The 25,550-nt window shown below is 40.6% G+C and overlaps 1 protein-coding gene and 1 long non-coding RNA gene across 7 annotated transcripts in view; one reads left to right on the plus strand and one right to left on the minus strand.

The window, feature by feature from the left end:
• Positions 1-1,296: 1,296 nt before the first annotated feature.
• Positions 1,297-25,550, plus strand: part of LOC119239085 (uncharacterized) — a 28,317-nt gene continuing 4,063 nt past the window's right edge. Inside the window, exons 1-3 of the long non-coding RNA XR_005123742.2 lie at positions 1,297-3,451; positions 16,040-16,133; positions 17,031-17,176. This is a non-coding gene — a long non-coding RNA (uncharacterized LOC119239085). The remainder of the gene's footprint in view (positions 3,452-16,039; positions 16,134-17,030; positions 17,177-25,550) is intronic.
• TRIM9 (tripartite motif containing 9) overlaps positions 11,805-25,550 on the minus strand; it is a 96,686-nt gene continuing 82,940 nt past the window's right edge. The window contains exons 8-14 of one of the 6 annotated variants that reach the window (XM_037503320.2): positions 24,675-24,688; positions 21,564-21,752; positions 19,015-19,056; positions 18,596-18,619; positions 17,500-17,749; positions 15,016-15,178; positions 11,805-13,823 (exon numbers count right to left, since the gene is read on the minus strand). In XM_037503320.2, coding sequence (XP_037359217.1) covers positions 13,761-13,823; positions 15,016-15,178; positions 17,500-17,749; positions 18,596-18,619; positions 19,015-19,056; positions 21,564-21,752; positions 24,675-24,688 — 745 coding nt within the window. In that variant the 3' untranslated portion in view covers positions 11,805-13,760. Of the gene's footprint in view, positions 13,824-15,015; positions 15,179-17,445; positions 17,750-18,595; positions 18,620-19,014; positions 19,057-21,563; positions 21,755-24,674; positions 24,689-25,550 lie in introns of all 6 variants that reach the window. The other 5 variants (XM_037503319.2, XM_037503322.2, XM_037503321.2 and 2 more) reach the window with 5 other exon arrangements.

Consider the following 25,550-nt stretch of genomic DNA (forward strand, 5'->3'; position numbering starts at 1 on the left):
ATCCTTAAATCTCTAACTCATAAGGTGCTTAACTCATGAGGGGGTAACATTTATTAGCTTAAAACATGTAAGACCAAGAGAAATAGCTTCCTTTTCACTAATATTTTCAAGGATGACACATGGGAGTTGGGAATTGATATATTGAAAGTTGGCATCATACACAAATACAGAGCATTTCTTTTCCCATTTCTTACTGGATTATAGTTCATTAAGTATAGTTTTGTATAATATAACATATCTCTGCTTTTCAAATTCAATTTATTGATTTAGAACTTAAATATTTATTGAGCACCTACTATGTGTCCAGCATTGTGCTGTTCACTTGGGCATACCAGTGGACCAAATTGATTATAAGGTAACCAGACACATAAGGTAACCAGACACATTTGTCCATGTTCTGGGAACTGCCTCTCATCCTCTTTGTACTTATATATACTTATTGCAAAAGTGTTCGTTTTACAACCTAACCTAGATTTTACTGCCATAATTATAGGATGTCCCTATAAGAAGGACCTGTAAGTATTGCCTAACTTGGAGAGTTAACAAAGCTTTGAATTAGCACCCAATGAATACAAGGAACCTTGTTCACACTTGATGTAACAAAAAATGCAGGCCTAACCTTGAACTAACCTTGAGCTTCTATGCTAGGTGAGACACCACAGTGACATGAAAATGCAAGGCAGAAAATGATCAGAATAAAACAAATAGCCCAGACCTTAAGTGCCATTTAAGTTCACAGGGTAGAGAGAGCATCTTGCATTTGTCTTGAAGCCAAATGGCAACAGCGAAGTTCTGTTTCCTACTCCACCCTCTTGAATGACAGTATGTGGGTCATTGAATCATAGTACATTTCCAGTTTAAGATGAAAACATCAGGTTTCCTTCCTCTCATGATTTTCATGGTGAATCATCTTTTATATTTTTGAGGAAAAGTTTCAGTGTGAGAACTGCAGAGACAGAGAGATACCAGCAGGTGGAGGGATTTGCGATTTGAACGCCACATCTCACTATATTGAGGGTCTTGGCAAAGGATTTTAATTATTGTTTTATTTTTCTTCCATTGTCCTAGCTATTTATGCCTCCAAGCACCATTAAAAAAATCAGTAATTCATATTCTGAAGAAGTAAAATCAGAATTGATTATTTTCATTACGTTAGCCAGCATGTAAAATAGATGGCTCTTTCTCCTTTCAAAATCTTAGATGTAAATACATACATTGAGATCTAAAGAAGTAATTTATTGATACAGAACTTTGAGAACACATTAAAAAATTCTGCTAGATTTAGAAACCGTTTAAAGTTGGTTGTGCTAGTGGCTTGGACTGTGCAGCCAAGTGTATGAGTTTACAGGATTAGAGTAGCAGAGTAGAAGGATCCATGGAGACAACCACAAGTTTTTTAAGCATGCCTGGGCATGTTTGTGAAGCAGTGAGACAGGGCTGAGTAAAATCAGTGTGCCCTGGGGGTTTGGAGTCATCTAGGAAAGAAGTCAGGCCATGCCCACTGCCGGGGTTCAGGCGTCTATGGGCATATTAGTAAGCTGATGATTGGTGAAGGCTGAGGTACTTCCTGGGTGAAAGATCACCCAAGGGCACAAGGAATCTGGTTCTTTGAACTAGAGCCAGGAAGAAACCTTAGTTGTCAGAGGAGAGTAGCAAGTCTGATTGGGGCATGGTAGCAGCTTCTTCAGTCCTTTTCCTGGTCTAGTTCTCTGGAAGCAGGTGTTCCGTGGGATATAGAGAGCTGTCAGTAAAAGCTGAAAGGATTTTTTACTAAGCTTTATAAAAAACACTCAGATTCCAGCAAGAATGTTTTATTTCCAACATGAACAGGTGAGTCATTCCCTTGTGCTTCATTCCTGCCGGCCTTGGAAGAAGGTCTGGAGGAACTGCTGGGCTCAGTGAGCAGAGGCTGACTTGCCAGTGGATTGGGAGCATGTGGAGACACCTTCTGGAGACTCCCAAAAATACAGGACTTGGTGTGCAGGGATTGGGAGTTTGGTGAGGCGTCTGAGAGCAAGGCCCAGTGACATTTGTGTTGGAGGTAATAGAATGTCCTCTTACTTAGACTAAGAGGAGAAATAGGCTTTGCATGTATACCATTAACCAGGTTATCATTTATTAGAAGAACCTTAATTTTGTTCTTTTAAAATAAAAGCTCTTTGTAAAAGAATACTTAACATGACATCTAGTCTCATGACAACTTCTGAAGTGCACAATACAGTATTGTTCACTGTGATTGCTACTTAGCCGTGGGATCTCTATCCAGTGCATAGATCAGGTAATGACATCAGGCATTTAAGAAGGATCAGCTTTAATTTTGAGTCCTTTGGCAAGGAGGTGGGAGATAAATCTGCCTCCCTGATTAAAAATGGAAATGAGGTTACCTAGATTTTTGGGACTAGAGTTAAGAACAAAGGGGTTAAATTTTATTGGTGAAAATTAAGTTAGAAACAAATGAATGTGGACTCGGCTGAAGTTCAATGGCTAGTCACAGGGTACTTCATACATGAAGTATGAAGAGATGTTTCCTCAGATAACAGGAGTTTTGCATTTCTGTTGGTGTTCCCCTGCCTCTCCATAGCCCCCACCCCCTCTGTATTCTCAGGCTTCAGTGGCCTTGATACTCAGTTCAAGGTTGTTTGCTTCTACTTGCTCAGACTGTGTCAGATGATGTGCAGGCTCTCTAATCTGTAAATATAAGCCTCAAAGAACAAAGTTAGATAAGTTTTTTTCTTTTGTGCTCATAGGGTCAGATAACAATTTAACTGTCTAGACTCTGTTTCATAGGCAAAATGTACAACAGGTCTCTGGAACTTAGTCCTCTTGCTTAACTGACACTGTATGCCTATTGATAAACAACTTCCCTTTGCTCCCCCACTGCTCCCCCAGTCCCAGGCACCCATCATTTTACTCTTGGTTCCTTGTGTTTAGCTCACCCAGCTTCACTGCAGCATTATTCACAATAGCTGAGCTATGGAAACAATTGAAATGTCCATCGACGGATGAATGCATAAACAAAATATGGTTTATATATACCGTGGAATATTATTCAACTTTAAAAAAGAAGTAGATTCTGCAATATGAGACCACATAGATGAACCTTGAAGACATCATTAATTGCTAAGTTAAACAAAAAAGCAGTCACAGAAAGGCAAGTACTGCATGATTCCACTTATATAAAGTACCTAAAATAGTCACACATGAACATAATGCATTTTGATCTATCCCAGGAAATGAGAAGATTTAATTCTCTTTACTTCCCAGAGGGAAAATTATTTCTGATCCTGTTACAATGTGATCTTCTCCATAAAAGGGGAAATTCAATGTTCCCTGTCCCACCTAAGGAAGGATGGAGCTGAGCAGGGAGGAGAAGGTGAAGAAGACTTGGAAAAGGGCACATGGAGAAGGAGACTTAGAGGAGGAGACACACGCAACAGACATGTGAAGGAGGGTGAGCTTGCGTCTTGGCTTTGGATTTGCACCCAGTACTCGGGGGACTTGGAAGGAGACACTTGGGAGAGACAGTGAGTGAGAGACCTGTGGGGAGGCTGACAATGACAACCTTTAACTTGAGTTGTACTTTGATCTTGTTCTTTTCATCCCAGACTTGCCTGACCCCTTCTGTCCCTTTCCTATAGTTCCCACCAGAAGCTGCCTAAGACTTGTGGTAAGTTTTCAGGCCTCAGGGATCCTGCTTTGGGCCAAACCTGTTTGTCTGGGCATTTACTCCCAAAGAGTTGGGTACCTTTGGGTGGTTTATGGGAGCTATTTATCCTATATTCTGTTTCTATGCACACTAATTCTACTAAAATTCTATTAAAGTTCTTAAACACTAAGAATATGTTTTGTCTTTATGTGGCAGATGGCAAAACTCATTTAGAAGGTGCAAGTTTGAGGGTCTTGGAGTGCCCCTTAGTCAGCACTGCAACAATCCCAGGAGATAATATCTCCTTTATGCCATACATTCCATATAACGAACAGACAATGAGAAGTCTTTACCAATAGCAAGTGCGAAAGGTGCATGCATGCGTAGTTGTGATTGGTTTGCTCACATGTGCATGGAACATCTTATAGGGAGCAGGGAGTGTATAAAATAATACTGAAGTATACATGGTCTCTGTCCTCAAAGAACTCATATTCACATAAGTATTGTTATAAAACTTGAAAATTCTTTAATTTTTGAGGAGCCACAAGACACACATAATTTTAAAACTGGACTTTAATTTGTTACTCCAGTTCCCAACTTTGTATGCAAGAGTTAGATGAGCAGCCTGTCGCTGGGTATGTGTGGATTGGTGCTTCTTTGTAACTTGCCAAGTAGAGCAGAATAGTTAACAGTGAAAGTCCCAGAGGGGCTCAAACCCAGCTCTGTCACTACTAGCATTGTGACCTTGAGCAAAATACACAAACTTTATTTGCTTTAATTTTTTCATTTTAAAATGGGGAGATAATAATAACAATAATGCCAACCTTATAGGTTGTTGTATAGCTATAAATGAGTTAATAAATATCAGGGGTTTAGAATAGTGCCTGGCACATCGTGAGCAGTAAAGGAACAATAACAACTACTACTTGCCCTAAGAAACATTGTAGTGTACTATACTCAAGGAATGTAAATCTTTTACTGTTACTCAAGGCTAAAACCCTTTATAAAGGGTTTATAAACTTTATAAAGTTGTCCCCCTCTACATATACTCTGCAAGCATACCAGCAATGTGTTCTTCTCCATGTCTTTACCATTTTCCAAATACAAGGAACACCAAGACTTTAATCAAGAGACTTCCCAATGGTTTGTTTTAGGCATGTGACAGATTTTCTGACTCAGTCCTCAATCACCCTATTGTGTAGGTATCGTTACCTACAATTCGTGACAAACTGAGTCTGATTGAGGTTGGTTAACTAGTCTAAGCTCATGTCTATTAAGTGGTTGACCTGGGCTGGGAACCTACTTTTTGTGACTTGAAAATCCATGTTGACAGATTTTCAGATGGGCAAGATCCAGAGAATGAAAAATAATGTTTTTAAAATTGGCTGTATGTTCAAAAAAAGTATAAAAAGAATAAAAATTAAAAAAGAATAAAAAAATATAAAAAAAAATAAAATTGGCTATATGGATCCTTGTGCCAGGTCACTTTTGAGTAGCATAGAGGTAATTATTTCTTGTCTTCATTGCTTGGAAAAGATGTATTAAGGTAAAATTTGGTGTCACCTCAGTTTCACCTGAACTGTAAAAGCTCTGTTGTTTTATGAGCAAAATCAGTTGTGAGCATTTGCTATTCTAAGATATAAAGTCAATACTGAAGAGAATTTCCCTCTTCTATGTTTATTCTCTGCAGAGTTTGAAGTTGAGCCTCCTTGTTCCCTGCCATTTTGAATTCACTTTGGTAAAAACAAATCAATTCAAAACAAAACCCCAGGAATTAAAGGCACAGACTTAAGTAGAATTCATTCATTTGAAACATTACCCTGAAAAAAGCACATAGATTGGATGCAGTGGCTGGGGTCTGAGTTATGAGGTCCTGCCCTCTCTCTGCTAAGGGGCACAGGACCCAAGCAAAAATAGCAAATCTTGAGCAGAGAGACAACAACAAGATGTGAAAGAGCATTTTGTGCAGATTTAGGGATTTGGAAAAGACCAATTGTTCTTCAGTTTCTGCTCTCATGATACAGAGCTAGCCTTTGTTGACTGAGAAGTACTTGGACTATAACTGAATGAAATAGGCTGTCCTCCGGCAGAGCAAACAGACAGAGCGAACAGGCAGGGGGTTTGGGAGCCCTCAGGGCCAGGAGGCTGGCAGGCCTCCCAGCACCCGGTGAATCTTTATTCTTTCTTTGGGCTCTCTCTGGCGTTTTCTCTTGGTCTTTTTGTCTCTTGGCTGTTGCTCATCCTCCCTCGTAGCTGTTCTCCAACGCACTCCGCCATATGGTCTCCTGCTGCACCTGTATATGCTCAGTCTCTCAGCTCAAGTGTGCCCACTTACACATGCACACACCATACTCCAGGTGTCCATCATCAGGCGTGGGTAGCCCGAACTCACACTCCCAAGCACCTCTTGCATTCAAGGCCGCAGGTGATAGCTGCACAGGCCAGTGGCACAAAAGCCTAAACAATCTTCATTTACCCTACAGAAATATTAGATGCATAAGTAAGATGAGGATTGAGTAAGAGGATTCACTTAAAGACCCTCATATATTGTATGGAAAACAATGAAATTCAATATATACATATACACATATATACATGTATCTACTAATACAGAGAGTATTTATCATTTGTAGGAAGATTTTGTCAAAGATTGTAAGATGTATCATTGACTGAATAGTGCCTCTTTTGGAGAAAACAAAAACCTAACACATTAGATGGAGAAAAAGTTAAAAAAAATCTCATTCACAGCAGTGTCCATTTTTCCTCACATATGTATGGTGTTTCAGAAAAACAGTCACAGTTGGGTCTAACATGCCTCCCTGTTAAGTGTGGCCATTGCCAATTATCTGTGATGTAATGGTAACTGCTGCTTGGGCTCTGTGCTTTGTTAGCATCATTAGGATGCTGTCAACTAATTTAAACACCAGAGAATATTGGGGGGTTATGCATGTCTTTTGTTTGTTTACATTTCCCTTTTGGCTGCTTTGCTGTTAATTGAATTTTAAATAAGTACAGAGTTTTTCTGGGCCATAACTGGAATCTTTGGACAGATGTAACATCTGAATGCTCTTGACACATCAGTTGTTTCCAAGAATTGAAAATATATCATCTATTCTCAGAATCTTGGCATTTCTTACCACCTTCAGTTGTATGGTTATTAATGTATGGTTATTAATTTTATGTACACCCAAGGTATTATGTTATAGTGGAATATTTAAAAGACGTTTTAAGTGACAATTATGTGGATATGAATTTGTAGCTATCAATGCAAATAGTTCCACAGAGGTAACAGACTGATGAACTGATTTTCCCCTACACCCACATCTTATTAATTCCACAAATGTGCAGGCAGTAACTATCTCTAAGTGTATGCCACCCAGTCATCCTTACCACTGCATTGTCAGCCCTGATGGCATGTTAGAATCAACTGGGAAACTTAAAGAAAACCCCAGATTCTCAGGCTGCATTCCAGACAGTTAACTTGTAGTCTGGAATTGTATTTGTAAGCTCTCCAGATGATTTTGATGTGCAGTGGAGGGTGAGAACCACCACTTTACCAGTGGCTGGTGAGTCTCTGTTTACACATATAAGATATATCTTTATTGTAGAGAATGTTAAACTATCAAAAACAAAACCAAACAACCACATTTGCTTTTGAGAAATAAGAAAATAGGGCATTATCATTATTGTTATTATTAGCTTAGCCTCAGGAAGACTTAGACTATGAAAAATATCATATTGGGTCAGACTAAGGTTGTTGAAAAGGATTTTCTTTACTTGTCCTTTATAGCATCTTTGAAAGTTTCTATTAGGCATATGCTCCAGTGATCTTTACATTATGCCAAAGACCTGAAAAATAATTAGGGATGAAGCTTTTTCTAAAGAAAAAGAAAATAAATGAAAGCACCCATGTGAAATGCACCTGCATCTCTAGTCACCCCTGGAAGGTCCTCTTTGCTTCATCTGATCCATTGGGGTTCTCTGTCATGCTTAAGGCATGGCAAGCGGATGCCCAGATTCCCTTTGCCAAGGAAAACTAACCCCTTCACTTGGATGATGGGCCACTAGCTTACCCACATGTAGGTATTGTAGGTGGTAACTGCACTACATTTCAACTCATGGTCTGAGTTGAATCTTGGAATTTGATAAAGACATGGAATTTGATAGTGGCATGGAGTTTGGCTGGACCTCAGAAGTTTCTAAGATTAATTTCTTTCTGACAGGTATTTGTGATATTTTTCCTGCAGGTGTATCAGGTTTGCATGCATTACCATATCTAAATAGTTAAAAGTTACATATTATGCAAAGCTTGTATTACCAGTGAAGAGGCCAACCTCTTGAGACGCTGCAATTAACCTTCCCCTGCTCATCATCTTAAGCCTGCCCAATCAGAAAGACCGAAGACTTATTTCCTCACAGCTGACAGTCACCCTGCCCAGCAGGCAATTAGGAAAGTATATTGAGTGGAGTGGTCTCCTCACAGATCACATGTAGAAATTACAAGGAACAATTAGGACCCTCATTTCCCTCAGATGATTGCTCAGTATAAACTCATTAACTACTAAGTTGAAAATACAGTCCGGAAACAGAGGGCAGAGTAGTTCATATTTAATACCTCATATGTTAAATTTGTCAAATGGCAGCATAACAATAAATCAATGCATTCAATAAATCTCTAATATGAAAAAAGGATTTAGACAATGAGATGAGGGTGGGTCTAGTTAATTAAAAGAAATAAATGGTGGGCCTCCCTGGTGGGGCAGCGGCTGAGCACTGGGTTGGGAAGCTGCCCGCGGCCTCTGCAGCGCCGGTTCCATCCCGGGCCGCTGGGTGAGGGTCCCACATGGCGCTCAGACCTCTCCTGCCATCTGCTGCTCCCCTCAGCAGTGTACTTCGGTCCTTCTGCCTGCTCTGCTCTCCCTTCTGGCTCTGGTGAATTCTCTCACCCTCCCGCGCCTGACTGTATCCAGTGCTTGTATCCTTAAATAAATAAATCAATCTTAAAAGAAAGAATGAAAGAAAGAAAGAAAGAAAGAAAGAAAGAAAGAAATGGCAATGTTATATGGGCAGGGATAACAGAGGAGGGTTTAAAATGTAAAATGGAAGTTGGAGAGGAGTTTTAAAAAATAGATAAGCCAGGCCTCCCCGGTGGCACAGCAGTTGAGCGCTGGACTGCGAAGCTGCCTGCAGCCTCTGCAGCACCGGTTCGATCCCTGGCCACCGGGTGAGGGTCCCACATGGCGCGCAGACCTCTCCTGCCGCCCGCTGCTCCCCTCAGCAGTGTACTTCATATGTGTTATACAGGTCAAGTGACTCCTTTTTTCCCCCTATTTATTTATTTTATCAAGAACCTATTTTTTTAAAAAAGATTTGTTTATTTATGTATACAAGAACTGGGGTACAGGCCAGAGGTGCGGGGTGGTGAGAAGATTCACCAGAGAGAGAGAGAGTGGGGAGCAGAACAGGCAGATTGATTGAAATACACTGCTGAGGGGAGCAGCGGGTGAGCAGGAGAGGTCTGCTGCGCCATGTGGGTAGCTCCCTGGCCGGCCGGGGATGTAACTTGTGCTGCAGAGGCTGCTGATAGCTTCATAGTGCTGTGCTTAACCCCTTGTGCCACAGTGAGGCCCTCAAGTGACTCCTTTTCCTCAAAATTTCCTGGCCTACATTTTCTCATTAATTTTTGCAAAAGAATTCAACAAACATTTTGCCAAATTCAAAATGTTGTTTTCTCAAAAAGAGGATGGTAAAATCATGGCTGACACTCAATTGAGATCTTAGTAATAAAAAAGGGAGAGCATGGAATTATGGCATCATTAACAGATCCACACAAATAAATAATACCTCACACCACAGCATTCATTAAGAGCCAGGTACTGCTCTGAATTGTTTTACATACATAGTTTGATTTAATCTTCAGAACACTATTGTTATGTTCATGTAAGAGATGCACACTGTGGGTGAGTTTTCATCAGTTGCAGCAGGTATGCAAAAGGCGTGGAGCTGTGGGCCAGAATTCAGCAGTTCTGGCCAGATACTGTGTGTGCCCTCAGCCACTGTGCATTACTGCTCTCAGAGTATCTGATAATGCAGATTGTAAAGGTTACTTAATAATTAGTACTTGTATTTATTAACATGTCTTTCAGCTCCATTGTACAAAGACTTTTCATATGCTGTATCTTGCTTTATGTCCTTTGCATTGTAGCTTCACAGTTGACTATATTGTCCTTATTAGAGAATTTTAGCCAGGGTTGAGAACCACTGAACTATACCTTCATCCAGTTTCTTTCATCAAGTTGGTCTCTTAGCTCTATGTTTTCCTTTATCATGTTCACTAAAAATTGTGGCCATACATCAAAAGATGAGATTTGTAAGTTGTTCATAGGTTGTTAAAATGGAACATCTGGTCATGCTTATCAATGAAATGATAATTTATGATCTTCTTTAATTATTAGAGAATTTTAGATAAAAATTGGGGATTAAAAGGTAAGACTACAAGCCAAAACATTAACCTTTTTAGATTTCATGATGTTTATTTTTACCTGATGGGAGAAAGAAGTAAAATAAGGGCAAGACTCATGACCGCTAAGAGTATGTGAAGTCTATTTTGAGTTGCTTCCTTAATGCTTTTCTGCTCTCTCCACCACTATGGGCCCCAGGAAAGGGACTGGCTAATGGAAGGCTGAGAAGGAAGTGTGAAAGCACTCTTCCCCAGACAGGAGGGGGCAAGTCAAGGCCCTCTCCTTACTATGGAAATGTGGGAAGGTGAAAGAAAAGGTAGGGTCAGGAGACCACCCTAGGTGCTTAATACCCCTCCACCTCTGCTGGGACTTTATTTCAGAGGACAGGTTTGGGAAAATAGGGATAGACTGTTAGGTGTAGTGTGAAGGAAGCTGTAAGGAAAGTCCAAAGTGGCCCCCACCCTTTTAAAGTGCAGAAGTCAGTGATTTTTAGTGTATTTACATGGTTATGCAATCATCACCACTATCTACTTCTGTACCTGCACCCATGGTAGAGTAGAAGAGATAATAAATGCAAGGGACCAGACTGATGTTTCCATGTGTTTAACTAGGTGCTTCCATTATTCACTCTTACTCAATACCCCATATTCTGTGTGTCACCTAAAAGATGTTTTTCAGATAAGGCACGACTATGCCTGTGTCTGATGTATTTTGTCTGGCCCAGCGTTCTCTGAACACTAGTATCTGTGGAAGTAGCTGGCATAAATATTTGATGGATATATCCAGGTATCTTTAGCATGTTCATATAAATTTAAGATAGTGCAATCGGGAGTGTTTTGATTAATGACTACCTCATAATCAGTGAGTCTGATTCAATAGTAAGCCCTCCTTAAATAGATAAATGTACATATTAGAGGCAGGAAAAAAAAAAGGATATCTCTTCCAGAAAATACAGTGATTTCTTGTAACTCAATTACTCTTATGAGGAAATAGTGGGGATGGAAGTTCCATGAACCTTAGTACCCCAAGAAGGGTAAAATATGCCTAATGTGTTCCATCAGGTTGTAAGCAGAAGAAAACCAGAGGACACATGGGACCAATAGAGGAAGAGGAAAAAAAAAAACACCAGAGTAGATATAGATGAGGTGAGAAGAAAGCAGGGAAACCAGGATGGACACAGAGCAGCTGGGCTGCCAACTGCCTGGTGTCCCACCTGACACCTAGACACTTTAGGTGATGTTTTTCTCTTAATAAAAAATAAAGGCAGATCATTTTAAAAGGGTAATAACAAGGTAAAGGGGATCAACATCTAATTATTTAATATCAAATGTATTGTTCAGCCATTCAAGGAAATGTTGAAGGAACCAGGTTTGAAAAAGTCAGTGATGCTCTGTTTTGCAGTGCAAGCATAAGGCTCTTTTCAGGAGCAGTTTTGTTAAAGTCAGTCTCCTGTGTGTGGAGGTAGAACCTCAACATCATCTAAAGTATAAACTATAAAAGTTTCAGAGTAAGCTAAGATTCAGTAGGTAAGTAATACCAGGAGACAGTGTGAGCATTCTGGGGGAAATGTGGGAGGAACACTTGCTTTCAAGAACCAGAGCCAGGGAGGACTTTCCAATGACCCAGTGTTATGATAAAGGTGAATTAGCACCTCCAATAGGCAACCACTAAGAAATGCTAAAGAGACATAGGATGTTCTCTCATAAAAATCATTTATTGGCACACTGGAAATATCAGTTTTCCCTAGTACGGTAGCTGTATGCATCTATAATTGCAATTCAGTGTAAACTACGCGTTACAAGTCACTGGAAATCTAATTAGCTGGATGGACTTAATATAGAAAGAGGAACTATGAGTCTACAGCGGCCCAGCCATCGAGTCTCATTGGAGAGTAAATCAAATATCAAACTAGTGTTGTCCTGCAACAGTTTTTCTGTAGCCAAGAAAAACCAAGACAGACATAAACAGGATAGCACCCATTCAATAAATTAGGTACACTTAACTAGAAAAACACTGTAATGGAGAAATAATCTAAATAAAGTAAGCACAAAAGTAAATTATTAGCTATTTACATAAATTACTTTTTGCCAAAACTTTAATGTGTTAGCTTTCTCATTCTACATCTGCTCTTTTGTTATTCTTTTTTTTTCCTGGTAGATTTCTTGGCTCACTGGAAATTGTTTAAACAACTAATCAGAACCTCTTTCCAGGTCCTAAAACTTCATATTTTTTTCTAAAACTTCATGTCAAACTAAAGAATCTGAAGGGTAATTTACATAAGTTTCTCTCTAGATAGGACTAACCATCACTATTCTGTTATCAGTCATAACAACGACATTACAATTTCAGTTTCTTCCAAACATCATTTGCACTACTCCAGAAAGTTAGGTTGTGAGTGGCAGCAGAGTGGATGGATTTTGCATTTATAACAGGCACAGGTAGTGCGCGTGGACTCAAGCATGTTTATCCTGAGAATGTGAACGCTGCAACTTCAGATCCTCTATTACTGAGAATGGGGTCTTCCCCTCTGGTCAGTAATTTTGTTTTTACATCCATTTTTAAGGCTTAGGATCATTGCAGCATTAACAAACAAGAATGCCAACATCACTACTATCAAAGAAAGGCTCTGTGATGGATAGCAGCAGGTCCAATAATCAAAATAGTGTGGTTGAAAGGCATTGAGTTGGTTCATTTCTGTGATGTGGCCAGAATGCATGGATTTTTAGCATCCAGCTAAGGGATCTGAAAGATCTTACCCCTGTTTATTTGCCTTCTAGAGCCTCTTTGCCCCTGTTTATTTGCTTTCTAGAGCTTATAGAATTTGTAATTTTTGTTTGTGTGTCTGTTCTCCGAGGAGAACATAAACTCCAGGAGGGTCCAGACCACACCTGTGTATTCACCATTGTGTCTCCCGTGTCTAGAATAGTGCCTGGACCATGGTAGGTTGTCAGTGAAAAACTTGTTTTAAAGAAACATACCAACTCATTAAGTCCCCTGGTCTGCCTGTGTGTAGAGACTTTGCAATTTTATTCAGTGACCGGGTTTTCTGGCCTGTCCTAATGATCCTAACCAGCTGCGAACCTATGTGTGATGGTGTTGGTATTTTTGTGCTTTGCTAGATGGTGAAACTTCCCAGTGCTACCTGTACTGCACGGGAGGACACAGGGCAAGAACATTCTGGGAGGTAAACTGCAGGATCCAAATTCAGGTCTTTCTGCCCTACTTCTCTCTATAATCTCCTTGTTGTGCAGAAAGCTTAAGAAAAGAAGTTATCAGGAGAATTTTCTGTTGGCAGTGCCAGTTCAGTAAGTTGCCAATAACATGATCAGAAAGAAACAAAATATAACTCACCTACATAAAAAATTATGTTAAATAAAAACAAAATCTGGGAGTGAAATGAAGTGACTCGGTGGGCTGCTCAGAATCTGTGTTGGTTAGAACTGCTGAAGGTGGAAGGGCTGCAGGCAGGACAGCAGCGGAGAGGTTGGAGGGGAAGGGGGCAGAGCCGGGGTGTGAAGACCATAGAGGACCAGCTTCTGGCTCCTCCTTCCCCCTCTCCTTCCAGCTCTCTGTCATCCGCTTGCAGGCGGAGCTCCTTGCTGTCGCTCTCAGGTGGAGGTAAGAACAGGCAGCTGGTGCCTCCACAGACATCCTTAGGCGATTGAGGCTCTGCTGGAGTAGAAGTCCGGGACTGGGAGTCCGGTGTGAAGCGTGACCTGGGGGGAGAGACTGTGAGATCTGGCGGCACTGCAGGAAGTCCCCTGGACTCCCCCGCCCCCCCAGGGCACAGAAGGTATACTCCTAACTCAAAAGGGGGTTCATTCCCTACTCTTAACACAGATGTTGAAGAGAGTTCTAGAAGAAGTCTGCCTGTGCTAAGAACCTGGCCACTGTGGTGGGCTCCCAAATCCAGGTGACCAAGTCCCTTGTCTCTTCCTCAGGACTCTGACCCTCTCTTCACTCCCTCCACTCTTTGTCCTAGCCCACTGCCTCTTTGCCCTTCCTTGCCCTGGCAAGGCCCCTCATGCCTTAGACATTTTGCCTAGACTGATACCCCTGCTGGAAATCTCCACACAGATTACTCCCTCACCTCCTTCAAGGCTCAGATTCCATGACTGCCCACCCGTTTCAAACCACCCCTGCTTCCCAGCCCTGGCACTCGGTCCCCTTACCCCACCCTTAGTCTTTTCTCCATTGCACAAATTGATTGCCTTCTAATGTACTATATAATTAATATAGCAATTGCATTTGTTATTTGTTGCTTGTCTCCTGTAACTAGGATGTAAGTGTTAGGAAGGCATATTTTTTAAGTTGTGTTTTCTCTGACTAACTCCAAATACGTGTAACAGTGCTTGCATGTTAAAGGCATCGATAGATATTTGTTGAATGAATGAGAAGAACCTGTTATCTACAATAAATCATAACGAACTAATTCATAAGCAGGGACTAAGTTTCTATCCCCAGAGACCCTAGTTAAGCAGAGTAAGAATGAAGACGGGGTTCAAATTTCTGATCATGGAGCTAATACTTCACCTTCACTAATACTACACCTTCACTGCCCAGGCATTCATGGAGCTTTTTATTAAGCATTTCACTTGGTTTCATGCCAGTGGGTGCAAGAGTTTCATTTCCATTGAGATGAAACTAGGGCTCTGACAGATAGTCATCAGCAAAGCATGAACTGAATTTCTTTCCCACTTGTTTTTTCTAGACTGTGCCCCAGTATAAAGGGCTTAGGCGGGCGTAGAATCATCTCGGTGGCCAACCTCTTTCCCTCCTCTTTTTGCTCCATGTCTAGGCCTGGGCCTTCCACGGGGCTCCCTCTCTCGTGGACTGATTAACCGCCCATGCAGCCTTTCAGTAGAGGCAGCAGAAGCTGGCACTTGCACTGGGGGGGCCTGTGCTTACCTGCACGTTCCTGTTCAGGCTGACTGCTGGGAAGAACATGCCCTCCACATTCTCGAATGCTATGGGGCCTTGCTGTTCATCGTTGATGAAAAAGGTCAATGTTTTTCTATTTAGGTCAAGGAGGACCCCAATTGTGGCTCCCTTGGTGATTCCTCCCTCAGTTCTGTGGGAAAAGAGAATAATTGGTTTTCACATGTCTGTCATTCTAGAAGTTCTCCTTGTATGGTTAAACCATGTTTCTCAACCTGCTTGAAGCAATCCTCCCCCTTCCCAGGAGCCATTTGAAATATTTTTCCCTCTAATTACCCCCCCATAAAGTTTTATTACCACAGATATGTGGCATATCTGTTTATGTGCTGTATGCATAACTGTGCTTTACATATGAACAGAGTACAATATTTTTGCTTGCCCCACACCCCCCGAACCAATTTTCACTCCCTTGGGGGAGGTATTGCCCCATGTTGAGAATGTACAGGCTCAACCCTGTGGTTCTGCTATTGCTGAGAGTGAGCTTATTCAGATGGGGTCTCTACCACTGAACCTTAGCAGTAGAAAATAATAAAAACCAAAAATATATTGCCTTTGGGCTTTCAGACTCTGCCTATAACTATGTTGCACACTTTGCACAAATGGTGTGAATTAAACATCATTAAAACAAAAATGGTTTAATTTGAAAGTCAAAATAAAGAAGCATTTAAGTTGAACCGAAGAGTATGAAACATTGGATTTGGGGCCTTCTATTAGCCATTAGATAGAAAAACTCATTTCAGAAAGGCTGCAATTTTTGGCATGTTGAGTTTCAATTAAGAAGATGGAGGTTCTCTATAAAATGGCAGCATTGAAGAAGAGGCTTTTCCCCCTATAAATGAAACAATCATACTGTAGGGGATAGAGTGATTTCAAAGAACCTGCATTCAGATGTTGTTTTATAAAGAATTGTGTCTTATGCTTCCATTGATGATTTCACAAAAAACATTAAGGATAGATGAACAGATTTGTCTTTTTTCGCTTCTTTGAAATCTAGCAATATTGAACTTCATCCTCATCTCAGCAGAGCAAAGAAATCTCAGAGTGCTGTGCTTTTCCCCGGCATGCAGAACACAGACTGTACATGACTGGTAAGAACAGGTTTTTACGTTGCGTCTTGTTAATTCACAGCATCAACAATGATAGCACAAGTGACATGCAGTTTGCATGCAAACAGGCGCACTCAGATTTAAGAATGTGTTTCTCTGCCTAGTGCGACAGTTGTGTTATGCTTCGCTCCTCACTCCAACCTAGAGAGGCTGGAAGGGGAGAAAGTAAGCATGGCACATGGGTGGTGGCATTAGGAATCTAGTGACAGGGGCTCCCCCAAATGTGAACCCCTGAAGATAACTGCACATCTGCATCTGGTGAGCCCTGTCATCAAGTTGGTATCCTGGTCATTTCAGGTAATAGGGTATAATACACACCCGAATAGAGATGTGTGGAAAATAGGGAACAGGAAATGGAGACCCTACGAACCCTGCTGGCTAGAGAAGGGACAGCGGTCAGTGCACCAAAAAAGCTGGAGTGAAGTTCATTATCCTACTGCCCAATTCATTTTCCATTTGAACTGACTAAATATAACTGTTTTTTTTTTCTCATACATCAATGAGAATGTATCCTGGGGAAATTGCTAAGGTGGACCAAGGTCCATGAAAGAGCCTAGGAAACTTTAGAGAATACATTTCAGGAGGAAAACACAAACCAAATAAAAAAGAAAGTCTAGGGAAAATGTCCAATCTGAATTACATTATAATTGCCTACGTTGGGGTGTAAGCCTAAGGAAAACCTTTGGAGAAAGATCTAAGAAAATTACTTTGTTCTCTTCCCCCAGCAAATTGAGAGCTCTGAATTCAGACAATAATAAGAGCATACTTTAAGTATACATTTATCCACATTGGCTTTCATAAGTTTGAGTTTAAGGAGGCTTCTATCCTGAGCGTGGCATTCATAACAATTATAATAAGAATAATGGCTTCTATTTTCAGGCGTCTCTGATATGAGGAGGCATTTCGGCACATCTCATTTCATTTTGAGAACACTCCAACAAGGGAAACCATTGTTTTCCTAATTTGGTCAACTTGGAAATAATGGTTCAATGAAACTAAATAACTCATCTGAAAGTACTTTTCTGGTAAGTTGTACGTCCGGGGTCTTAGAGTCCTGGCTATGCACGGGGGTTCTTAGTGTCCAGCCATGGTGGAACATAGCAAATAAATGAATAAATAAACCAAACTAAAGCAGGTTGGACCTCGCTAGGAGTGGTAGAACTCCTGAGCGACTTAATGAAGGTAGCCTGCTCAGCTTCCTGAATGTATCTCTTTAACAGGCCTTGGAACTGGGGCTCTCATCCTCGACCAGAAGCCAACATGAAGAAGGCTTGGTTGGGGGGCTGCAGGGTACCTGTTGGTGTGCGAGTTGTTGTGCATGAACCAGCTCCGGTTATTGTCCACATACATTGCCCAAGCTTTGTCGTCCTTCCCTAACATCACATCCTTCATCACGTCCATGCGAGCCACGCCAAAGGCAGGGTCGGGGTGGTTGTCATAGCGATCCACGGTGAGCTCCCAGTAGTGGACGCCCTTGGAGAAGCCGGTCTTGCCCAGCACCACCCGGTCATCATAGCTACTGCAGGTCACAGTCAGGTTGTCATTGGAGAAGATGATATCAGAGTGCGCCGAGCCAGGGTCGAAAGCAAACCAGGCCACTGGGAAGAACAGAAGTGAAGGGGGTTACTGAGAGAGACCCAAGGAGCTCGACACCGGCACGCACTCCTGGGCGGGTGAGGAGTTTCGTGTCCCATTTTCATGCTGCCATGCAGGAAGGAGACATCCAGGGCCAGAAGGGGCCCTGAGTCAGCAATTGGGGGGCACCTCCTGGGAGCTGGAATTCTCTGCTCTCAGAAGCAGATGGAGGACACACGACCGATTCAGCAGGGGTTACCTGGCTCAGACTGCACTCCCAACCAGTTGATCCGGGAGTGAAGTGGCATCGATTTTGGAAGGTGCAAGTCCCTTCACCTGGTGACTGGCAGGACAGTACACCAGAGACATAAAGGGAGAGGGACGTGCTAAGAGGCCTGTGTAACCCTGAGGCGGGGAGGCTAGGATCTAGAGTCCTAGATGGAGGAGGGATAAAACACACGGAGTGAAATCAGGAAATATTCCTTTGGCAGAAGTGCTAACATCTAGTCATTTTGAAATTTTCCTTAGTGCTACAGCAAGTTCAAAAGCTGTGAAGTGATCAGCAACATATACTCATGAGTGATGTGACTTGGATGTAAGACTTTCTAAGGCAGGCTGCTTCCTTCAGCTAACTTAAAAATACAGTTTGTGTGTTACTGCTGCAACTATCATGTCAAAGATGTTGCTGGAGCAATAGGTGTTTTGGAGATGGGATGAGGTCTTGGTGTACATTCTCACGGCCTGGTTCTCAGCGCCGCCTACCCGTACCACACTCCCGAGAGCTGTGACGGCTGAGTTATTGAACCTGTGAGTCACCTCACATGCACTTTGGTCTCTGCTATTTGCAACAGAATAAGGTTATTCCATACCTGCCAACAGCTTTTTAATGTCAACTGTTGTCATTCCAGTGAAAGGCATGGGAGAGAGAAATAGGAAGCAAAAGTGACATTGATAAGCAAACATGTCTCTTTGGATAGACTAAAACCAAAAAAAGGGCTCAATTTTAAATGCTACACACACTACAATATTGGTTTGACTTGTACTTTTACCCACACTTCCCTGCTTCACATTTATTGATGTATAAGACAATGGGGTGGGGGTGATCTTCCTGGTATAAAATTTAAACCTACAGGTATCTTTTCCACTTTTCTAAGTATTTGAGTAACTGTTAGAATGACAATTAGACAACATATTGACATAAAATAAGCTGCTGCCATTTATTTTTTGAAGGAAAACGGGCATACCAATCACATAAGTAAAAGGTAACAATCACAATAGGTATACTTGCCTAATTGAGAGTAAGGTGCAGATTGTGGCTCAAAATTGCATCCTATAAAGAGATACTACACATCAAAGCTATGAAACAACAACCAAGTTGATAAAAATTACTTGTATACACTTTAAAGCACCAGCTGAATAGAGTCACCGAGGCCTGACTCATGAAAAACTAAAGCCCTTTTAATGTTAGTTTACATTTTTGGGGAAAGATTGCTTCTCAGCTCTTTCTTTCAAAAACAAAAAGTACATCTTGTTTTTTTTCTATTCAGTACAGCCCTTCCAACTGATTATTGACTCCATAGCGTAAATTTCCATCAACTTCCAACTTCAATCTTTCCCACTAAACTTCTCATGTTAACAAGGCTTACTGTTTAAAAATGATAAAAATTCACCCAACTGAAATGGAGAAATCACAGGATCTTGGAAAAAACTCTGTTCCACATCACTATTCTATGCTCTTTAGCTCTGCTTATGCCAGAGGCCTTTATTGTGATTTGGGCCCAAGTTAAATGATACACATAGAACTAAATGTGTAATCCACATATTAATAAATACATCTGATCATTTTAATAATGACATTAAATGTAGAAAAACACAGATTACCTTATTTCTTTAGATGTTTTACTACCTCAATGCTTCTCACCTAGGGGAGTGGTAGTGACTGTTGGGGATGGGGATGTCTCAGAGAGATTAGAATCACCTCAGGAACATTTTGACCACCCCTTTTTTTGAGATACCCCTCCCTGGCTCATGAGAAGCTACATGGGGTGTAAAAAACTGTCCCCTATTAACAGGTTCAAAGATGTGTGAACTACAATTTCAAGTGATACTTGGAATTGATTTGGAAAATGTTTTTGATGAGCCCTAGAGAACAGAGAAAGAATCATTTAATTTTTGAACTCAGAAGGCCCTTATATGCTCATTTCTAAAACAAGTGAAGGATAATACACTGAATAAAAAAGAATTTTAGAAGAATTAAGACAGCACATTGCTAAAGGACTAACACTTGAAGTAAAAACAAAAATTTAAAGGTGATGGTTTGACTTTTGGTTATTTTACTCTGGGATAATTCACATACAAATGAGTCATTTTCTACCAACTGCTGATTTTTTATGTTTAGTTCCTATCAAATATCACTTCTGTTCCTATTGATGGGTTAGAGCTCAGTGAGTTTGGAATACATGGAGTTTTAAAATTGAATCTTATATGCAGTTTTGGAAATAAATTTATAGAATTTGAATAGGGCTTTTCAAAATTTTAAATGAATCATGCCTGGTACAAATTTTTTTCAAAACAAGTTTTCTGAAATCTTTTTATGCTACTTTAAGCACACCATCATACATGTAAGATTTAATGATACAACTAGAACAATGCTGTCAAACACAGCTATCAAATACTCCAAATCCATATTTCATTTTATTCTTGAGACAATATACATTACAAAGACCATAACAATATATCAGTACATTAGACACGAGTGAAAAGATTTCATAACAAAGCATGTTTGAAAGCCAGTAGTGCACAGAGAAACAATAAGAAACATAAAAGCACAAAGAAAAGATGTCATTTTAAAGAGAGCTTGAAGTCCCTGCATCCTTTTTGCACTGTCATGCTGTGGCCTTCTTCATTCCAGAATGTGGGATGAGCAAAAGAATAAAAAACAAAACAAAACAAACCTTTGGAAATGTGAAATGTGCATCATGTGTATCCGTGATTATAATATAGTCCTGAAGAGATCAAATAGGTCTGCATCTTAGATCTTTTTCAGATTCTATTTGCTAGACAGAGTTCACTGCACAGTAACACAAGTCTAGCTTCCCTAAAATCATCCAAAAATCCTGTCACAACCCACTCTACCGTGGGGAACTTCAGGAAGGCCAGACTTTCTGATAACTGGGCTCTTTGAGTGTTAGCACGGTTAAGGGCTTCTAATTTGCTCCCTTTTGATTGGAAAAAATCAGTCCTGAGCCTCACTGTCCTACCAGTGAGCACAGGCTTTTGCAGAAAATACTTTCACTTTCTGCTCTCTGGTTCACCTGCCTTGTAGGATGCATTCTGCTCTTGGTGCGTTTTGACTTTGACTTGATTTTTTTCAGTAAAGATCTCTTGAGTCTATGTTTAATCAGACCACTCCGCACTAGATGCACTGATCCAGTCTCCCAGACACAGCTGGTTTCCTGGATACAGCAGGGTTGCAAACCTCCAAACTAAGGCCCCAGCCTCCAGTCAGCCAGTGCCGGTACCGTGCTGTGCCACTGCATGTGATGACTGCGGGTCATCCATGGTGCTACCAGTTTGTGCAAAAAGAAAAACTTCACTCATCACTTTTCAATGCCATTATACACTGACCACAGCTCAACGGTTGGTCCTCACACCACACAAACAAGAATGCCACAAACTCCATTATCCAAACATTCCCCATACCAGAAGCAGGCCACAGACACAGAGACTGGCTCATGGCCCGCTCCACGCACATAGATGGCAAGAACAAAACAGGTATTTCAGGGATGCCTTCAAGGCACAGAGATCAAGAGGAAAGGTCAGAGGAGCTCAGCTCACCGGGTGCATTGAGAGACTGTAAAGAGGAATGCAAGCTCAGCTGGTGGGGTGAGGATCTCAAATCAAAGTAGGATCTCCCGGGGAAGCTGGGTTGTAGATTAAGGGTGGAGGAGAAAGGACTCATTCTACGGAGCGGCAATCTTTCCGAAGGCACTGGAAAAGGGAGTGTCTGTTCTTCTGAGTCTGTGTCTAAATGTAAGATCAATGCAAACTAGAGATCAGAAATCTGCTGCCTCCTCATGCAGGGTCCCCCAAGATCTGCCTTAACAATGCATTTGCACAAAGTCTCATCCATCCCCACAGGTGCCACAGGCATTTCCTAAACCAAAGTGGCTTGGTGCTGGGAGGGGATTCATGGCAGGTGTCAGGACCCAAGACCACAGGACACTTCAAATATCACTGACAACTATTTTCATTTCTGCCCAATTTTTAGTTGCAGAAAAAGCATTTTGGAAGGTTTCCTTTTAATTAAATGGAATATTTTTAGAGTTGAATTTAGAAACTTTAGAGATACATTTTACCCATCAATGACCAAGAGGACAGTAATACTTTACCCCTTTTGGCAATCTCCAAAGTTACTACCTGTGTAACAATGCCCTTAGAAAGGTTTTTGTTTAGTAGATGATGATTTTTACCACCTTATTGAAGATCCATATTCTCCCTTTTATTATTTTATTTTTTACCATTTCTAAATGGAAGAGATGATTTTCTATACCAGCACACTCTTGGAATGAGAGAAAAATAGGGCTAAATAGGCAGCCAGGGTAAGAGCCTTGCCTTTGTTTCTAGATCATGATCAGATCCTAGAAATGCCACTTGAATACGTCTGGTTTTCTAATAATAAATAGGCAGGGGTGATGTGCACTAGTCACAAAATGTCTTAATTTTCAGGTATAATAGCAGATTACAGTAGATTTCTATTTACCACAGTCTACTATAGTCTGCTATTATACCTCAATAAGGACTCTCAATTACTTAACCTGGTTTTAGAAGGAATTGTAGTAGTTTCTTGAAAATACTTCTAAATTCACTCCTTTCTCTTGTTGGCCAAATGTTGGTTCTATGCAGTAAGGTGATCCAGTCAGATCACCTTAGTTATTTTATTTTTTTTACTAGTTGGGATCATATTAGAACTCAGTTTGATAGTAATTATTCATCAAATACAGATGACAAGATATGGTAATAGACTATGTCCAAACCACCAAGGAATCATCTTCATGTTGAAAAATAATTTTGTTCTGGTGGCCAGAGTGTGTTCCTGGAAATACTTTCTGATAACATATCCCTCTGTGTTGATCACACCCTTAACCTATTAAAACACTATCTGGCATATTCTACAAAAACAACTAGAGCAAGTGTGTACTGACACGAATCTATGTGAAGAGTCAGAATAAGCACATTGGTAAGTTTTAAGTTAATACAGTCAAGAGTGAGCCTCATTTTAATTTCTTAACTGACAATATTAAAGCTAACTTTTCAGACTTTAGACATATCCTGGGGAAAATTTGTTTGCTTTTAAAAAAAAAATATTTTATTTATTTATGCATACAAGAGCTGGGGTATAGGCCAGAGGTGTGGGAGTGAGAGGATTCACTAGAGACAGAATGGGGAGCAGAATAGGTGGGTCTACTGAAATACACTGCTGAGGGGAGCAGCAGGCCAGATAGCAGAGGTCTGCTGTGCCATGTGGGTCAGCTCCCTGGCTGGGAATGGAACTCGTGCTGCAGTAGCTGTGGATAGCTTCATAGTGCTGAGACTTAACTCCTTGCGCTGACAGGAGGCCCCTGTTTGCTTTTTTAAAGAAAAGTATAAGCCAGATCTCAGAGAGAAAATATAGCTATTTACAGAGTTAAGTCTCTGTTTCCAATAATAATAAATTTAAATTTTCTTTTTCCTAAACTTGACATGGTTTGCATGACTTGATATGTTTGATCATTTCTTCATTCAGAAATGGTAAATCAGAAATGATTTTTATTTATTGCTTCAAGGAGGAATTAGTCTTTCAGTTTAATTTAAAAAAACTGAAATATAAAAACATAGCACTGCGAAAGGAAATGAGATTCTTCTATAGATAGTAGTCAGTAAAAGGATTTTTAAAACTGAAAAAATTTCACAAATTTGCTTGGAAATGTATGTTTTTTAAAAGCAGGCGGTAACAGTCAACTCACTATAATGGAAATTTGGTTGTTTTAAAAATTAAGGGAAAAGATATATACATATATATACATATATGTATGTAAATGCATTTCATAATATATTGAATCCCCAAGTAATCATCTTAAAACCAGTGAAGAGACATGTTTAGACTTTGGGGAGCATATACAACACCATTAGGAATTATACTCACCTTTTCTATTCTCAGCACCAGGAAGAAGCACTTAGAGTTGGTGACGGCACCACTCAGTGGGGTGGGGGCTGAGGGTAGTTATGGCTATTCATGGGATTAATAATGTGACGTTCAAATGGTTATTGCTTGTCTAGCCACAAAAGAATGACCCAGTTTTCCTTGATTCTTTGCTCTTGAATTATTTCCTCTATTCAGGCAAGCTTATTTAATATCCATACTATCCAACCAGTCCATCTTTGCCTTTGCGTTTTCCCCACCTGTGAGCTCCCATACCCTTCTAGCTGGGCTCTTAACACATTTTTTTCTAAGCAGCTCAAAAAAAAAAAAAAAAAAAAAAAGGGAAAGAAAGAAAATCTTCTACCTTGTCATGAAAACTTTCCAAAGAGCTAGAGCACTTCCTACCTGATCCCTGATCCTAGCCAGAGTCCCTTTATGCCCTTCCCATGGGCACGTAGTGCAAATGTTTGGTTAGTGCCAATTGGTCATCTCTACCACTTAATATTATTTGAACTGCAAGAGTCTAAGAGGGAAGTCACTTTCCCCTGTAGTATCTGAGGAGGAATCATCAAGATCCCCCTTGATATCCACTGGGTGGAGGTGCTTTTCACCTCTGGGCAGCCCCACCAGTTTGGATTGTAATTATTGCTCATAATGGCCTGGACAGACCTCTCTGGGAGCTCTGCTCATCAACTATAAAATTGCTATCTGGGACAATACAGAACAGATGATGAGTTCTTCAAATATTTAGAGGTAGTCTTTGATACCCTTTAAACCTTTGCTTTTCTGGATTAAATAGAATCTGTTTTCAGCCTTCCTCTATGTTAGGGATTTCAGTTCTTCATTCTCCTTGTCATGTCCTTCTGGACTTATTCATAGATGTGAATTTAAGACAATATTGAGAAAAGTATTTCCACTTCTTGGTTTAGCCAAATCATGTTTTACTCATACTGAGCATATACACAAGTGTATGTTCTGTGTGTTGTCCATGGACATGGGAATAATGTACATTCCACTTCCTCATCAACTCTTTATAACACAAATATTGAGATATGGAGAAAGCCTCTTAGTCACTAATGTTCTACTAGTCAAGATGAAGAGGTTATTGTTTTATTCAGAACACATTATACAAAGCCATGTTTTGGGTCATAGCTAGCAAACAGGTAGATTATTATTAATTTTGAACACATTGATCATTAGAGAGAGATAAGGAGCTCCTTAAGAGATTTTTAATTTTCTGTCTTCCATTGCATGCATGCAGTGGTCCTGCCCATTGAAGAGTTGTGCTGAATGAAAACAGTGTGGAAAAACAGTACATCAGCTGAATACTGGGGTGATGATTCTAGGACTATCTATAGCTCTGGGGTGGGGGCTTTGTTTCCAATGGAAATGGGTCAAGATATGCTTTTTTTTTTTTTTTTTTTTTTTTTAATTTTTTTTTTTTTTTATAGAGGCATGTTTTATTTATTTATTATTTGTTTGTTTGTTTTGTTTATACATGCACTGGGTACAGTCAGAAGCGCGGGAGGGTGAGAGAATTCACCAGAGCCAGAGCGGGGAGCAGAGCAGGCAGAAGGACTGAAGTACACTGCTGAGGGGAGCAGCGGGCGGCAGGAGAGGTCTGCGCGCCATGTGGGACCCTC

The sequence above is a fragment of the Talpa occidentalis genome, unplaced genomic scaffold, assembly GCF_014898055.3.
Source record: "Talpa occidentalis isolate TD23 unplaced genomic scaffold, MPIMG_talOcc4v2.1 talOcc4.11, whole genome shotgun sequence".
NCBI classification, from domain to species: domain Eukaryota; kingdom Metazoa; phylum Chordata; class Mammalia; order Eulipotyphla; family Talpidae; genus Talpa; species Talpa occidentalis.